This window comes from Neurospora tetrasperma (assembly GCF_000213175.1).
Source record: "Neurospora tetrasperma FGSC 2508 unplaced genomic scaffold NEUTE1scaffold_81, whole genome shotgun sequence".
NCBI classification, from domain to species: Eukaryota; Fungi; Ascomycota; class Sordariomycetes; order Sordariales; family Sordariaceae; genus Neurospora; species Neurospora tetrasperma.
The window spans coordinates 8,017,333-8,035,488 of NW_009799179.1; the positions used below are offsets into that span (position 1 = coordinate 8,017,333).

The following is an 18,156-nucleotide window of genomic DNA, read 5'->3' on the forward strand; positions in this document are numbered from 1 at the left end:
AGTCGGGACGAACTCTAACGCATTGCCCACGAAATTTTTAAGTGGGTCCTTTTGTTTTTGCTAGGGACCTGACGTACCATGGCGCTAAATCTTGGGGGCGTGCGTCCATTGACTGGGTACTCCATCCACGGCTCCCCAAGAACCGTCAAGGTCCATACACTATCATCAACTGAAGCGTGCCACGATGAACCCACATCGACAACCTCACTGGCTTGATCTTCTTGGGACAGTTAGTATCCGACACTCGTTGAAGGTTGAACACTGATCATGCATTACCAGCACTATAAACAAACCACTCCAAACAGAACAGTAGCTCAATACCATACCCAATTGCCATCCCTCACTGTTTCAACTCATGATGCCTAGTCCAAGTAAAGTAGGTACCGACCATAGGATAAACAAATTACCCAAGTCCTAGGTAATGAATGAGTAATGTTCAGGATCCATCCAAAAACAAAACCGAATACTCTTTCACCTAACGCTACGCCCGTCGGGGTATCGTCATCATCCTGTTCTTTGCGTTTCAACTCAAAAAGAAAAAAAAGGAATGCCATATCCAAATCCAACCGAATGCAATGGCAGAGCCTATAGCAAGACGAATACGCCAGAACCAATCATGGCAAACACCATGGCAATACCCATCACAGACATCTGAGCGACACCAAATGCACTTGGCATGCCTGCCGATGCATTCTCGTCCTTACCATCGTTGCCCGAGCCACCAGTATCCGAGAATCCTGAACTCGCCGCAAATGATGGCATAGTTGCAACGGGTCTATTGGTGACCGCCGCTTGATTTGGCGCCTGTGTTGCTGACGGGATCGTTGCGCTCATGCTGGCAAACGCCACAATGTTGCTTTCGGTCGAGTTGAAGTCCGTCTCCGCCAAGGCGATTTCATTGTTGACCAGATCGTAGACCACATATGCCGACCGCAGGAAGGTGTCGCCAAGGAGGTATGGCGCGGAGGTAGAATTCTGGATGCCAAACTCGCATACATCCTGACCTTTGTTCGGCCCGCTCGTGTACTTCGGAGGGTCTCCACTAGTGAGATCGAGGACCAGCTCGTCCATCCGCACAGTGATGCGAGGGCCGTCAGGGCCGGCAAACCCAAAGGAAAAGTAGCCGTTACTAGACTTCTTCGAGCAGGGAATGACAGCCAACTCAAGCCTATCAGAGTATTCTGCACCGACTTCCTGCCAGATCTGATCCACGATGTCTTGCGGCAGATAAGACAGGGTCGTACCCGAGTCGAGCACTACCGGAATGGGGAACTCCTGAGAGGTAAGCGTGTCGTTACCGCTAGGACTAATTGCTTGTAACGATGTCAAGGCGACGATAAAGGAGAAGTAGTAGCCGTTACTACTAGGGTAGATTCTGATTCGCGTCAGGTCGCCTTTATACTTCTTTGTGTCGATGCCACCAAAGAGAATACTGCCTTCATCCGCATCTATGTGATAGCACATTGTCAGTTTTGCGCCAGTGTCAACAGGAACAGGCGCTATACATACCAAGATCGTTCAGCCAGAGGCTGTACGCGATAGTGTTGATCAACCCATCATCGACCATGGCAACGGGCAGGTTGGGGTATTGGGAACTCAGGGAATGGCTATTTCCCACAATGGCCTCATTGATAGCATACCCGATACCCACCAGGCCATACGCAATATCCGTCTGAGCTCCCAAGCCCATTGTCAAGTTGGTGACCGTTGTTCCGCCAATATTGAAAACATCGGTGAAATAGTCCCCCTTGGACGAACTGCCGTCCACATATGAAATGTCAAATTCACCTTGCCCTACCACCGTGTATGTTTCTGATTTGCTTGGGTCGACTAATACGTTTGTTAGTTAGCATCAACGCCGTCTCAGGTATAAGGGAGCGGTAGGTCACATACAACTTCCCAGATCACACGCGCCCTTATTGCAAATTGATGCAGTCGAATCCGGTACCCATACGTCGCTACTGCCTGTATCCAACTGCAACGTCACTTTCTGCCCAGGCGTCCCCATCTCGCATGTCGCAAAGTATCCTCCTCGGGCCTGCTCATTTTGAAGAATTGCCTGGTGCGTCGGGCCGGCCCGCCTTAGAAGCCGGTTTGGTGCGTTGGGTGCGTGCCTTTTCTGGATGCCCCAATGGACAACGCCGCTTGGTGCTTGCTGTGCTAGGGCAAGTTGAGAGAGCAGCGCAGGGCCCAGAAGAAGGGCAGATGATGTGTATCCCTTCATGGTTGCGATGGTTTGCGATTTCGACTTTGGATAGGTGCGGCTCCTCTCAAATGTCGGGGAGTCCGAACGGAAGGGCCGGTGAGTTGGGTCCGGTCAAGAAAAGGCCGGCGTGTCTCGGAGGGCTTAAGCGCCGATGCTTCTTCGTACTTGGAATCCGACTGCGCGAAGAACAAAAACTGCGAAATGATGACAGGCTATTGGGGAGAAAAAAAAAGTAAGTCGACGGTTACTTGTCGCAGTCCAACCTAACCCACAAGAACGATTTTGTGATGAAAAGGAGAGGCGAGATGAGCTTAATGGAGGCAGCCGAGGTCACGCAGCCAGGTAACGCAAGCTGTGCAGCCGGGAGGCGACTGACTGTCCGATGACACTGCAGCCTGAAATGGAGTCGAAAAGCAGACTATCGTAGCGTATTCATCCAGAAAGCTCAATACTGAAACGATCGGCGGAGATAATACTGGCGAAGCGAATGTCTCCTTGCGTTTAGGGGGTATTTATAGTGGTATTGAGACCAAAAAAAAGACGGCTTTTGAAAAGCGAACGTGCAAAGAGGCGACGTAAACTGAGGAGCCAAGAAAAGTGACGAGTTGATGGATTGAAGAAAAGGGGAAAAGAGTGGTTGAAACCAGAAAAGAGAGAAAAACAACGAGAACTAAGAGATGGAGGTCGGCGATGATGATGACGACGACTGCAAACATCATAAACCTTGGATGACCACTCCAAGGCTTGGCCCTTCCTATTCATTCCGTTACCATGCGCCCCTTCCGTCCAACGTCCCGCTTCCAACAACAAAAGAACTGACGAACCAGGGGTCGATTACACTAGACGTACAGCATGGAGCCACTTGGGAAAGAGCAGAGCATTACGAATTTTTACCAACAACCAAACCAAACTTGAAAGAGTCAGCAGCCAGGCAACACTGTGCACCGCCTCCGTCCCGTCCGCGATTCAGAGAACTGGGGATTTGATGCATTGTGCGCCAGTTCGGTTTCGTCTCTTTCCTTTGGATGGCCCATCTCGGACTGCGGCACATCCGGATCTGGGGGATCTCCTTTGCCTCGCTTGCTGCAACACCACGCAACCCCTCTGCAAGGAGCTGTCCACTTGCGTGAGTGTACACTACCAGTCAATGGAAGGTAACCGCGCATCTGCTGGCTGGCTGCTGCCCTGGAACTAAGCGTCACTGCCGCACCCAGTCACACAGCTGAGTTTAGTTCCCTCCTGAGCCTCTTTCCCCAATTGCATTGAAGCCACAGCCGCTGCTACTTACAGCATAGCCGCTGCCGCTGCTTATTTTTCATCCCAACGTGAAGGCCCAAGACGAGTTTGTCGAGCCGCGCTTGCTTTCTTCCTTACCCCCTTACTTCCTTCGAACATCTGTTTCTATCTGTCTGTCTTTCAATGTTTTCGCTTGTCAAGTAAGCCAACTGAAGTACGTAGTGTAGTGTACCTATCTGCGTCAAAAGAACTCAAAAGATGAAGATTTGAAGGGCTATACTGTAATAAGCGGCAGGGACCACCTCTTTGGTGCCGCAGCGACCGGCCCAGGACTGGCCAATGGCAGTGTCTCTGCAGTGACAGGTCTAGCCTCAAACGCAGCCCGAGACCCCGAATCATCCTGTCAGGAGTCCACTCGGTCACTTGTCGCATCGTCGTCGCATCGTTAGTATCGCTTCCTGTCGCCACTGGTAACGACGATCGATCACGGAGTCGAGGTTGTCAAATCTGAGACAGATTCAACCGATCTTGACTGCTTTATCCACAGTACGTACGCAGTTAGATACAACACTTCGTTGTCTTTGCGCTGCAGTGAGTTGTTGTTAGCGACCGCGGCGACCTTGATTTTCCGGTTCGCCATGTCAGCGTGGGACTGACGACGCACTCTCAGTCGGCCCCTGCATTAACTGTGCGCTTATCAAGGTAAGTACACTGTGCATTTGTATGCCTTGTGAATGGGTGCACATCTTCCTAGAACCCTGCGCCATGCATCCCATTGTACAAAAATCTCCGAAACGGAAGAGAGCTTGCAAGTACCGAAAAGACTTCACATTCCGCGACTCCAGCAGAAACTCCATCCGTCCCGTCTTCATTGTGGCAGTGCTACGGTTTCTTCATACCGAGCTGCTTTCTTTTGAAGGAGCCAAGAGGATACCTGGTTTTTGAACACCGACAGGAATTATAAGATTGAATATATGTTCAGTCCTGGATAGCGGGTGTACGTAGGTACTTCTGAGGTGTTCGTCGCTTCAAGAACATATACCTCCTCAAGTTTCGATAACACGGCAGCATTGATGATGATGACCCTCCGAGTTCGCCGCGACGAAAGATCGGGGACTACTTAAGTGTAAGTATCCATCTCATCCCACCATGATCATCATCCGTGTCACGTGCAGCCCAGCCCAGCCATGGTCCCTTCGTTGCCCTATTTCCAAGACCTCGCTCCAGACTTGCAGTGCACAGTCTAGTCTAACCTCTTACGCTACTCAATACACTACATCATCATCATCGTAGTAGTCGATTCATTCGTTGTCCCGTTCAGCCTGTTCACACACCCATATCCTTCCTCCCTGCATCTGAATCATGTCGTCTTACTATGTAGACGAATCAGCACACCGAGTTGCATTTCATCGCATCCCCCCGGAGAAGAAGTCCGACAATTTATTCATGATCCGACCTATTACAGGTTCCCGACTCCCACGTCGCAAACCGTCACACCCTGCATCCGGTTCCCGATGGACCATGCCATGTGCTGATGTTCCTGATGTGCCCAGCTACCTAATCTTAGCAGGCTTCCATGTTATTGATCGAAAGCTAAATCAAGAAAAAGACAACCATGTTTGCCACGTGCGATTTTGTGGGTTGAATGTTGTTTATAGTCGTTTACTTGTTCCTTCATGTTTGAGGATCAGATGCCCTTTTGTTTAATATGATATGACTTAAAATGCCGACAGGCTTGGCCGACTGGGCTGGCTGGTGGTTCAAAAGCTCGAAAGAGAGACTACGGCTGGTGTACAAAGTGCAGTACACAGTAGTAGTATAATGCCAGATGATGTTGACAGTATTCTCGATTCAGCAGGCTGAAAAAAGCAAACATACATTTTGCTCTTGGCTAGCCAAGTGTCGAGATCTAGAACCAGGGCCCCGGGGCTATCGATTATGTAACGATCCCTTCCATGCTTGACGATCCTTGGTATTGGCAAAAACAGGAAGGGAACCAAAGCGCGCAACGAGATTGTATCGCCATGGTAGCCTTTTGCTTCTGTTTGCTACCGTGACGGGAAGGTAGTGAAGGTTCGTAACATGACAAGTCCAGATCCCCATTGACTAGGTAGCTTTCAGCGCCTTGGAACGCATTCGTCGTTGTACTCTCCACTACAAATTCCCCTGAGACGATGGACCTATCTCTTTCTCACTCTCTCGGTAGTGTCTCTTCTCTCACATTTCCAGTCCACGATTATATAATTCCCGGACCCAGGTTGGTTTCCGCGCGCGGCCTTTCTTTCCCATTCCTAATTCACTTTCCTCAACGCACTTCACAGCCATAGCCATAGCTCCGTAATTCATTTCCTTCCCCCCCTCTTTCTTTCTTGGCCCGACCGCGCTTGTACCTTTCAGCAAATCGTTACTGTTCAAGATCACATAACGACAACCATGCCGACCGTCAAGAGTAGAACGGCGAAAAAGACAGAAGCTCCGCATTCGTACACCAATTTCCACCTGTTACAGAATCCCCATCGAGTTCATGAAACGCCGAAACCTTCCTGGGTGCACAGCTAATGGAAAAAGAGAAAGTAAGAAGCGGGCTCCCTGGAGGAGGAGCATCCCCTGAATGGATGCACACAAAAAAAGCCATGGGTATACTCAACCTGGCTTTGAATCAGGAAGTTCCCATCGAAACCGCAAAACAAGCCACCCATATCCCGACCGCTTTGCTCGCTGAATCCCATGGCCCAGTGAAACATATAACGAAGATTAATTTTTGGCGAACCAGATGACGAGAATCGAAATATAGAGGCAAGATGTCATGAAAGACATACCTTCGCTGTCGATAATAGCTATGCCTTCTTTTGTTTGTTCAAGCCCTAGCGGAATAACGGATTAAAGCTGGGCGCAAGTGGAATTGCACGCCTGGAGCAATCGCCGCAACTCCAACTTCTCCTCCCTGAGGCAACAATAATCAAGACATGTCGCAAGGTTCCTCAGAAGGAACATATGTGCCATCCGTGAGTAGGGCTCACAAAGACGGCCAGTGCCGCAACTGTACATCAGAGGGAGCCTGTTACACTGAACTTCTTCTTCTCAAGTGACGCAGCGAACGCGTGCAAGAGTGCATTGAAGAGTGTAATGAAGCTCGGCTCATCGATGTCTTGGTTAGAATAATCTCCTAGAATCTGTTCGGCTCGGGAGGGCGGAAACCGTTCACTCGAGGTGCCTCATACTGGACTCCGGTCATGGCGTCAAGTCCTGGTGCTGGGGCAGCTGCGGCAGCTTGAAGGGTAGTACGTAGTGGTGGCAATTCCTGTTGGGACCTCCTGTTCTCAAAACCGTAGGTTTCGCCCATAGGAGTGGGTTGTGACCGTCTCAAGCTATTGGCCTCCATCTGGGCTCGCTGGAGCTCGTGTCTCAAATGTTCAATCTCGCGATCTTTGTTGTGGAGCGTCGACGTCAACACCTGTATGTGGTTGCTCATGCGTTGATGTTCGGAAATGGCTGTGACCTGGTCAGTTCGCTGAAATCATGACGAGAATATAAGCGGGTAGCGGCACGAACCCTTTGTGAGAATTTCCCACTTTGATGCCTTGGAGCCACGCTCCTGAGGCATCAAATCCCTCAATTGTTCGAATAGCTCCTTCATCTCGGTACGCCGCTTGCGCTCCGCCAGCTTGTGACTAACACGCAACTCGGGTGTCCTGCTGTACGGCTGAGAGCCAGCATGCGAGCCGCCCTCCTCGTTTTGCAGATCACTAATTGCTCTGTGTTGAAGGCTGTGGTGATGGTGGTGGTGCACGGTCGGATTCGCAAAATCCGCAGATACACTAGAGAGCCTATGGGGGTAGTTGTCATCAAGACGTCTTTGTCCTGATGGCAGCCTACTGTCCATGGTGAAGTGGCTGCTCGCCAGCGACTCAGCAATGCTGCTCCTCCTAGAGTCGATCAGAGACTGACTGGAGGAAGTGACGCGCTGTATCTCCTCCTCTGGGAAAGCCCACGCCTGGCCCTTAGTAGGCTCAGCAGCCCGAGCAATCTGACTCGTTGCCGGCCCAGTAATGGTGGGCGCCACCCTCGTCCTGCTTTGCCCATCTGGATTCCGGTCAGCGCTTGGCTGGTAGCCATTTGAGATGCGGTGATTGGTAAGAGCGTTCATGTCCGACCGCGGATTACGCTGCTGCTGTAGAGTCTGATGAATTGATGTCGTCGACTGGTTCTGGCTCGCGTATGGCGAGTTTCCGAGCCGCATGTCGTTAAATCCCTGATTTAGGGAATGTCTGCTGTCCCAACTTCCTCTCCTAGACATGGCCTCCAAGTCACTATTGAGTGTCAAGGGGGCGCCATTGGGCCCTGATTCGTAGGACTGAGGCCGGTCGAAGCGTTTGGGGTCTGCGCTACCCGGTGTTGTGGGGGAAACCATGGAGGCAACGCTCATGTTGCTGTTTACGGACGAAAGATGCGATTGCGGGGGCTGAAGGTTCGATGTGTTCGTGGGGGACGGGGACGTCTTGTCGATCGGAGACGGCTGGAAGTTGGAGCCGTTGGGGGTGAAGACACCGACGCCTGATGCTGCCGACGTGTCTAGGCACAAGTTAGCTTATCGATCAAGAGGAGATTTGTAGGGCGGCGCGACGGAGCGGAACTGACGCTTGCTTGAGGCATCCGTCGCAGAGTAATAAGCCGAGTCTCGATTGTCTTCGGGTGCGTTGAGCACGCCCGCAAGACCGAGAGGTAGCTTCTGCGAGCTTGTTCGTTGAGCCATGATACACCGAGTTCGTTTCTTCTTCTGTCTGGGCCGACCAATAAAGGTCGTAGGGGGTCCTGTTCAGTAGCCACACACTCGTCCGGGAAAGGAAGATGGCAGAAGTCCGTGGTTCGAGATCGAGGTTCCAGGTTGGGGTGGTAGGATATACAGAGCAGTACTCTAGATATGGATGAAAGCAGTAATCGAGACTTTCGGTCAAAAGGTATACAGGTACCTTGGGTGATTATAGGTAAGGTAGGTCTCGCGACAAGGTGAAATGAAGAACTCGGATGGCAACTGACGCCTAGGGCGGGATCGAGTTTGGGACTTGCAAAGTGCAAGTCGCGAACGTGCGAGTTGGCGGATGGCGGACTCGAAAAAAGAGAGGACCGGGTACGTAGCCAATGGATGGTTGCGACGGTCCGTCTCTTGTCTGTTTTTCCTCTCTGTGTGTGGTGTCTCTCGCGCGGTTGCGGAAGGGTGCACAGAGCAGACTTGACGAAAGCTAAGCGAGAGTGGTACGGATTATTCCAAGTGAGGAGTCGAAGGCGGTCGAGACATTGGCCATCCGACACACTTCAGGTTGAGGTTGTGTTGTAGGAAGAAGTCAAGGCGGAAGCGGAGAAGCGGGAGAGGTCTGGACGGGGATCGAGCTGGTCAGGTCTGGCTGAAGGCTGAACGGGATGCGATGAGGTGGATGGATGGATTGGGTGGGAGACCTACACTACCTCTATGGGGGCGGGAGAGGAATGGAAAGCAGCGAGAAGCCTGAAGCCAAGGTGAGCCGGCAGACGCAAAGACGGGCAGGCAGGCAGGCGGACAGCGGGCAGAGCGCCAGGGCAGCCGGAGACGGGAGAGCACGTTTTTCAGAGAATGGCAGGGCAGGTTAGCACGAACTGCGCTGGGGGGGCCGTGCCAACAATAGAGGGGCCCGCTGGAAGGGGGGGGGGGACATGGCTCGACATCATGGAAGGGACATGGTGGTCGGCCCATGGGATTGGCTGGTGGGATGGATGCAGCCAGCCCATGTGTCTCGATGTGCCATACCTAGCTCGCATAGGTCGATGGGCTCCAAATGATGTAGAGGTACAAGTGCCTACCCGTCGGTACAGGTACTCGGTGCACATCTCCAGCTACAGGTACCAACTAATGCTAAAGCCGTCCCATCCATCTCTCTTCAATCATGCCTCCTCCCGTCTGGATGAGGTGAGGTGAAGCGAGCGGCAACAGTAGTAGCAGTGATATAGCAGCATCAACCCAGTGCGATACTATCATGGGGGCGACATCATGATGGCAGACCAACCGTCGGAGCATGGCAGGAACGGTCGGTACTGTACCTTGAGGTTAGAATTGGATGCGCACGTAGTGTCGGGTGTAGAGGTAGATGCGGGAACTCGACAGCAACGTGGTACATACGTGATGATGCATTTTTGCGCGCTCTCCTCGCCTCTGGATCTCTGCCATCCACGGTATCGCATGAAACATAGCCTAAAAATCAACTGGGCACTCATTCCTCTCGCGAGTCGCAGTAGGGGTACATACCTGTAGTGTAGATATCTCTTGGCCTGGGTAACGGCTCGCTCCCCACACGACGCGAACGGGAATTTGTGTTCGATTCAGACGAGAGGACACGGTGAGGCTAGTACAAGGGAAGAGCAGTACCTCTGTACATACTACCTTGCTATATTGGCAGCATCTGTAGGTACCCAACCTCACACTTCCACAATAGGTGGTCCGGTGCTATCCATCTCCGCGATTCCTCTTGCGCGTCCCTGACCTCCCTGGACCTAGGTAGCTCTCTACTAGTAGCGTACCACACCACTGCACCAACGGGAAGGACAATGGCTGAAATCACGGTGAAAAAGCGGCCGTTCTTGTTGTTATTTGGTATTCCCAACCCAACCACAACCATCGCCAATTGTCCCACTGTGTCCAATGTCAGTCATGTCCGTCTCATGTTCTGGGTACCTTGGCTACCTACTGCGCACTGCCGAGCCGTGATTTGCTTGGCTCGTCCCTGAGTACCGCACAACTTGAAGTAGTGCGTGTATCTTCAACGGGGTCCGCTAACTGCGTTCCGGAATTGGCAGGAGCTATGGTGGTCCATTTGGAGACGATTTGGAGGGGATTTGAGGGAAAATGCGACCGAAACACTGCCGATAAGGCTTGCTGGTTCCACCCTAGTCTGCTAGCCCCGCGGTAGCTAGATACACGTGCCGAGCCACGGGTCAGGTGTTTTGGGCGTGACAGCCGGGCCCAGCACTGTACACAATGCACCTAGTGTACTATGTACTGGTGGTCCCTTGGAAAATGGGAATGCGGCCAAAGTGGAAGTGGTTAGGACTTCTGATTTGAGCCCCCAAATCATCAAGCTGCCTTTGTCCTTCATTGAGTGGCCCTTCAAGCTGACAACCCTCAGATAGATGGCTGGTTCAACAGTCTTTAACTCAGGGTAAGGCTACAGGATGACCCCGCCCATTGGCATCGCGTCATCCAGCCCGATGTTGACTCGGCGCCTGCAGGTGGAAAAAGAGGAGCAAGGGTGAGGAGCCATCAAAGAAAATGGTTACTCCATCATAGGAGCGAGGTTCATTACTCAAAGGAACCACTGCGCCAAAGGAGGAGTTCGCGGGGCGTGCGCTCAAAAGCGACACCAGCACCGCAACGGGAACAGACGGGACGGACTGGAGAGAGCGAGACACAGACCACGCAGCGAGAAACTGGATTCCTCATTTCCGGCCCCGTCTGTGCTCTGGAATCACACGCAAACAGATACAGAACCTGCCCAAGGGGGCCCAAATGTGTGCCATGGCTACCAAACAGCCGCCAACGTTGCGGCTCACCCATATAACTCGAGATAGGCTAGGTGCGATACACACGGTAGCGCGCGAAACACATGGCTTGGGGGTTGCAATAGGGCGGCATTGATGTGACTGATCTGCTGATCTCCTTAAGAGGTGCCACTTTAGGGCATGGGTGTTGGGGGGATGGGTGTGCACTTGGCACGCTACTTGGAGGGTAGCAGTCAAATCTTTCACGTGGCTTTCTCGTCGTTCTCTCGTCGATTTCTCGTTAATCGTCAGGTCTCTAGAGGGGTAGATTTCACTTTGCCATATTCGAGTTGAAATGGAACAGCAGGCACGAGTGTCATTGACTTTAAAGTCCATCACACCAAACCCGAATCCTCAATGGTGGACGGTGATGCGGTCGAGAAACAAGCGCGGCAATCACAGCTCTCGGCCCCCGCAGTCCTGTTGTTACTGTACGGAACTCAGGTCGACTTGGCAACCTAAACTGTGAAGCCCTGCAGGTGCATTCTCCGTGCATACACTACCTAGGTACCTACCTATCTTAACCCTACCGTAGGTACCATTACCTGCACTACAAAGTGACCATCACATGCAGCACACAAAGAGAAGCTCTGAAACTGTAAAAAGTCAACAACTTGTAGGTTGACAGTTGGCACGTACAGCGTAGTGTATAGCATGAGAAACAAAACCTAACTTGTCTTCACCGCCCGCTATACATCGAGCAATGCACACGTGCGCTCAAGCAATGGACGTTGACAGCTCCGGCCCCGACCCGCCTCTTGCTGCAGGCGCAGGTACATCACAGTGATCACATCTGGGCCACCTCAACAACACGTGTCAGCCAGCCAACACTTTTTGCGAGACAGATTAATCCCACCTGGCATATGTCGTAACCATCGAGTCCGGCCACCAAGATACAGCTCACATTTCTCTTCAAAAGTTCCCCTTGCTTTGTGTTCTCACTCTCACCAAATCATTCATTGTTGTTGCAAGTCAAACCCCCCACCCAATTCCCATTGTCAGTCAAGGACGATCCAACGCTGCAATGAGATCGCAACCCCACGTTTTTGTCTCTCCGACCGCTGTCCTGACAACGAAGCCATGGGGAGGTTTTTCTGTTTCTTAGCACAACAGCAGCAGCAGCAGCAACAACAACTCCAATGTTGCGAGTTTCACATTCCAAGCCCATTGACAGTCTTGGCGCCTCTATTCCGGGCATCAATGTCTTCATGACAATTAGACATCCATTGATCGCAGTTTTCCGAATCCATCGGCGCAAGACCGGAATCTTTATCCAATCAATCAACAATTTCGCTCGGTCGAATTCAAATTAGCTGCTAGCACTAGCAAATCCAAATACATTGGCAGAGCTTCTCCCCCGCGGTCTACTATGCAGTATGGCCCACCACAGTACAACCATCACCCACTCTCTCCAGGATATTCTCCCCCCAGCGCTTTTCCTGGAAGCAGAGCCCCAGTTCATCAGGGCCGTTTCCCCTTGTCCGTCGTCCCCTGCGTTCACGGAATCGGACTCCCTTGGATTATTCCCGGGCGCTCGAATTTCAATGGGCCTGTGATAAGAGAGTGCTACTCGTCGAGACTGTGTACGCAGTACACTACATAGTCCACAACTCTAGCGGCTCCCAAAAGATGTGGGTCAACGGATCCCCCCACTTCCAACAACCGCATTTTCGACGGGATCTGCGTGTTCGCGACCCTTTTGTTTCTCGTATCTGTCTTCGATGGCCGCGGCTCTGACGGATCACGGCAATGGGAATTGGATCTGGGATAAGATTCTGCTAGTCGGGTGGAGTCACACAAACCTGTTCCAAAAGACTAGTGTAAGACCAGAGACGGCCAACAAAAGGTCTCTCACCACTCACCCAAAAGCTCTTTGACATACATTTTAATTACTGGGAGCCGCAGAAGACTCACGGACAATTGATGTTATTTCCGGGGTCTCTGACGGCCTAGGCCTTGTGAAGCTTGTAGGTTGTGGGTTCGGACAGACACCCATACAACTTGCTGGCCCTGCCAAAGTGCGATGATAGGGAGAATATTGGTGCCCAAATTCCCAAAACTTTTTGATTTGGCGACAGCTACACATTTCCGCTCACGGCCCCCAGTTTCCTATCTGCCTCTACACGCACAGAGTAGCTACGAACCACAAACCTCATGTAGTCCTCTGAAACTTGTCTCAAAAACCGGAGTACGGAAGAACGCAGCCTCTTCCCGACATTCCAATAGAGGCCTTGTCTGTCAACTGATACCAAGCAAGCAGGAAAGCGCGTTCCCCAGTTCCTGGAATGTCGATGGTCAAATACCCAAAGAGAACATGGGGAAACTGCAGACAAAAATCCATAATGACGAAAAGAACGGTGGTCTAGTGGTACCTACATGGCTCATCTCGATGACGGTAATCGTCAAGTCAAAGGAAAAAAAGACGCACAATCACACTGAACAGTCTAGCCCGCCGCCCCACGAGCCTAGAGTTCTTGGGACCTGCCTAATGCGGCCCAGGGACACAATACTGTACATAGGTCCCCGAGTCGGCGAAGCTAAAGCGAGCTCATCCGTCCGGGTTCCGACGGGAATGAGCCTTTTGCAGGCGGCGCGGCACCCCCGAGTGGGGAGGGGAGAAAGCGAGCGAGAGGAACGTTTGAAAGAAAAAGAAAAGAAGAAAAAAAAGAAGAAGAAATTTTCTTTTCCCAAGCCTCAGGACCTGGGGCTACTTTGGAAGTACCCTCACAAGCGCCATCGTTCATGTAGTCCACCAACCAGACCCGAGACGACGATCTAGCGTACGGGTACCGATACTGAGCGCCGTTCCGCTGTTAATAGTAAATCGGAATCCTTCGATAATAAGCCTAACCACAGTCGAGATCTTGCAGTTACTACGAAGTATCTTTATCCCAATGTCTTCACGTTAACCATCTGCCCATATCCATTAGGCACGGGTTAGAGACAGAAACGCTCAACAATGTCTCACACCGGCATAAAGCTATCATGCGGTTCGCAAGGAAGTGATTTGCGAGCGAGGTCAACTGACTGCATCATCTACCTAATACCTACCCATGTAGCTCGCTCGCCCTTCCACCATACTGCGATAAAACAGCATCAATGCAGCGAGGTACGGTCACAATAGACAACTGTCTCGTCAAGGAAAATATAAGAAAAAAAAGTCCGATGTGATATAGCAGCAAAAACATGTGTACATATGTCTCAAAGTGAAAAGAAAAGAAGAGTTCCATTGGAGAGGGCCAAGGATTCTAATGCCAGCTTCCAGCCTCCGATTCGTCTCACTCGTTCATTGATTTATTTATTCTAGTTTTCGCTCTTCCGAACGAACACACCATAGCCTTGGCAATGGATTCGATCCAATATGTTGAATAGCAGGACTGCCAGCTTCAAGTCCTAGTGAAAGGGGTGTACGGCTTCCCGATTGGTTGATGGGGTATATGAGTAGGGTCAAGCTTTCATGGTAATTGCTTGTCTATATGAACAATCAGAGGATCGACCTATCCCCTGGGTTGGGTCTATAGGGTGGATGTTGTTTCATGCAATCGTGGCATTATGCGGGGGCATGTCCGAATACATCATCGAAAGAGAAGGAACTAGGTAAGCGTTTGCTGTCAAGTTGGAGTGTCCTCGTCAAAGTGTTTGGCATTATCTTCTTTCCCCCAGGGATAGCTGAGAGAGAAATCTCACTGAACGGCCAGTCCTTGCGCCAAAAATTCAAGTGGTCAGCAACATGATTGCAGTCATCTTCTAGACTTAGGATCCAAGTTGATGCTAAAGTCCAAGAGCTTGCGAGCTCAGGATATCCTACTATAGCGGGAAAATCACCAGCGCATCAAGCCTTGTTGGGGGGGTTCAATGCTTGCAATCTTCACAAGCCTTGTTGTAAAATCTAGCACTATTAGTTGCCTAGCACTGTTGCTTAAGGTAGGGCTCTTATTGGCCCGACTCCGCTTGCTTAAGGTAAGGTACTATTTAGTAAGGTTGTTGAGAGAGTCGTTCTTTCCTATTAACCCGTTCCCCCCCCCCCCCCTAATTTCCCTATATCAACGTAAATAAGGAACCTCTCTATCAATTAATTGGGCTAGTAGCTCAATAGTTTCTGTCGTCGCTCTCTTTCTTATAATTGCTAGTTCGATTCCAATTCGGGACCGCTTTTTTTCGCACGAAAAGTTTCGCGCGGTTGTAAATAGAGGTAGCCTCAACTACGCTACCTCCCTGGGCGCCCCGGACCTCGAAGTCGAAGTCTAACCCGTTTATAACTAAATTAAGACCCTTATAGTAGCCATTATAGAAGGCCATTATAGGGGTCTTTAGCTTTTGCCATTTTACACCCAAATTCGACCAATCAGAGGCCTCCCTCAACCAACAGTGCTAGATCTCACAACAAGGCTGGGCCAGTTATCTGCTCTAAGATTTGGAACTACCCTTAACCCCCCCTTTCAAGGCTGGACACCCTCCTTATACTCCCACTGTGGTAGGTCAGTTCCCTACTCCTGATTCCTACCTCTACTTACGCCCTAGGTACCCAACATAATCCCATCTCACCACGTACTCACATCCAAATTCCCTCTTCCCAGTCTCCTAGGTTAGGGTTCCTAACTACTTATTCTGACCCCACGAAATGTATTGCATGTACATCACTCCCTATCTAGAGTAGAGGTACCTACCTAATACTCTCCACGGGCCCACCGCATAACGACCGAGATGACTGGAACAGAAATGCCACAATGTAGTACGACGGCTATATGATATCTATGTATGTGTAGCACGCATGTGGTTTTCGCCCGAGTTTTATTGTTGCAGCAGTAACAGCGCAGTGTAACGCGGATTGTACTACTGTTGCGTGCTTGCCCGCCTGGACGCCGACGCAACCAGGTTGCGTTCCAGTATGTGTACAGCGACGCCTCTGATCGTTGTTCCCTCAGGGGAGAAAGGTGGGAGGAAATATCGAGATTCTCGGTATCTAGAAGTATGTGCTGGTACCTAGATATTGTTGAGCCGGGAGTTTCCAAGTCTCCAGACGGGCGTGATAAGTGGAAAAACAGTTGAAACGAAGAGTGAAGTAAAGTCAACCAAAAGGGAGTAGGATACTTGCTATTCTTATTACTCTTTTCGTACGTATTGCTATACTACCTAGAGGTAACTACCTCTCCTAAGCGCCAAGAAGTTCACTTCGACACCAAGGATCACCCACGGAGACGGAACTTTCCACGTCCAGTATGCCATAGGTAGCCGTAACCGCTGGACCTCTCGGTCTCAACTCAGGTTACCTCTCCCCAAGCCCCAAGCCACTTGTGCAATGTGAGAACCAAGGTGTAACCGCATACAGGTGTAGTAGCCATCTGAAACACAAATGCATTGGGCAATGGATTGAGGATGGGAGGACAGGGAGGACATGGAGATAAAAGCAGTGCTACTCTTTCGCCACGTGTGGGTTGCGAATGATGTCCTACCTTACATCGCCCACCATTTTTTTCTTCTTTTTTTTCGCTTTCACTCTTTCCCTTTACTTTTGTGCATTCGTACATCTGTACGTTTATTTCTCTTCCGCTGCTTGCAGCATGCTAGCTGCTGTGCTTTTTGTGCTGTAGTGGTGTTGTTGTATTTGATAGTAGGGCGGTAGTTGTGACTTCTCTCGCTCCAGCTGTAACTGTACACCAGGGGCAGACAGTGGTGAACACTGCAGCTCGGCTGTTACTATGACTTCTCAGCTCCCACTCCTCATTTCATCCGTCGGGATATTGCAGAAGCAGTAGCAGCAACATGAAGAAGGGGGGAGAGGGGAAGCAGGAGGAGTACGAGAGGTGGTGAACTGGCAGGACCGATTCTGGATCATCATGTACGATCTTGGGTTACCATACACGAATGGCGGGCAAGTATGGATGTTCGGCGGCAATGTTCCTTAACATGAACAGAGGCTGGTTGAGTGTCGGCAATTGGATTTTTGCCACCCTTCCTAGATATGCTTCTTGCTCCTGAAATCGTCGTGATGGCTTGTCAACACTACTTACCTAGTATCACCTTTTGTCAACCTTGGGTAGGGGATGAGGCATATAAAGAACATAAAATTCCAAACCAGCTCAAGCAGAGTGAATATTTACAGTGCCGTCGGTACAGGTGCCTAGGCAACTGAATCACATAAACCACAACACAACCGGGTAACCGCACGTGCCGAGTCACCCGTCATGACATAGACGCAGTGAAGTCGTGACGTTGTAACCCCGTGACATTGACTCTTTGACCTTCCTGTTTACCATGGCCACGGTACACAGGGGTGTGTTCTGTCTTGTGTCTGCTGTGCTTGGTGTTGGTGTTTCTGTTGCCGTTACCCAGGGGCAGGTACTCTCGTTGGACCAAGCTGAGCACCCTCACTCAGCACAGGTTTATTTTCTGGCCCGTTCGGACACGATACCTTGACGTTCATTCCGACATTGCTACCTCTGGGTAAACATTCGTTCTCTCAGGTTCTGTATCTCGTGCCGTTGCTCTCGGACGTAAGGTCTCGTGAGTCGAGAGGAAAAGGAAGGGAAGGAAAGAGAGAGAACATACGTTGAGGGCATGGTGTTGTTCAGTAGGTACTCGACCTAGAAGGTAGAACTCGGGAGGGAAGAAGAAGCGGCTGGATACCAATGGACGAGAAAGACACCCATGCTGCACTGAACCACTTGACTTCATGGAACAACCCGGCTCATGACCTCGTGTCTCTTCGCGTGACTGTACATCATGTCCAGTGAACAAATAGACATGCATAAGCGCCTGGCCAGGAGGATTTCGTTGATCTTTCAGTACAGCAGCGAGACAAAACATACATACAGCATGAAAGACACCAAAAAAACGTGTCCAGCTAAGTGCAGGTGACTCACCTGGCATTGCGGGTTCTGACTTTGAGACAGTTGATGGAAAAGTAAGTTGACGATTGGGATGGGGTTGCCCTCTCTTAGAGTCTCCAAAGCTCTTAAAAGAATTCATTCCGATTTCGGGTTGCAAACATCGAGAAGAACTGATTCATAGAAGCATGTTCTTGCGTTGAGAGAAGCTAGATATCGAACTTGGTTCTCCATGTCTGCAAATCCGTCTCACAAGGAGGTAGATGAACGTTGTCTTACCCTCTTCTTGTGGTCTTGGTAATGCAGCTAAGGGATTGGGGT

The 18,156-nt window shown here is 50.8% G+C and overlaps 4 protein-coding genes across 4 annotated transcripts; 2 read left to right on the top strand and 2 right to left on the bottom strand.

Annotated features, from left to right (window-relative positions):
• Positions 1-248: 248 nt before the first annotated feature.
• On the bottom strand, positions 249-2,224 carry NEUTE1DRAFT_150702 (uncharacterized protein; the record flags this gene model as incomplete). Its single annotated transcript, XM_009858677.1, has 3 exons — positions 249-1,448; positions 1,510-1,830; positions 1,894-2,224. 3 exons carry the CDS (start codon positions 2,222-2,224, stop codon positions 586-588), a joined length of 1,515 nt encoding a protein of 504 aa, XP_009856979.1.
• Positions 2,225-6,608: 4,384 nt separating this feature from the next.
• NEUTE1DRAFT_150703 (uncharacterized protein) lies at positions 6,609-8,359 on the bottom strand (the record flags this gene model as incomplete). Its single annotated transcript, XM_009858678.1, has 3 exons — positions 6,609-6,934; positions 6,995-8,014; positions 8,081-8,359. 3 exons carry the CDS (start codon positions 8,193-8,195, stop codon positions 6,609-6,611), a joined length of 1,461 nt encoding a protein of 486 aa, XP_009856980.1.
• Positions 8,360-10,018: 1,659 nt separating this feature from the next.
• Positions 10,019-10,757, top strand: NEUTE1DRAFT_143163 (uncharacterized protein; the record flags this gene model as incomplete). Its single annotated transcript, XM_009858679.1, has 3 exons — positions 10,019-10,114; positions 10,601-10,629; positions 10,700-10,757. 3 exons carry the CDS (start codon positions 10,019-10,021, stop codon positions 10,755-10,757), a joined length of 183 nt encoding a protein of 60 aa, XP_009856981.1.
• Positions 10,758-17,225: 6,468 nt separating this feature from the next.
• NEUTE1DRAFT_119173 (uncharacterized protein) lies at positions 17,226-17,520 on the top strand (the record flags this gene model as incomplete). Its single annotated transcript, XM_009858680.1, has 1 exon — positions 17,226-17,520. The coding sequence occupies one exon, from the start codon at positions 17,264-17,266 to the stop codon at positions 17,423-17,425; it is 162 nt and encodes a 53-aa protein (XP_009856982.1).
• Positions 17,521-18,156: the final 636 nt, after the last annotated feature.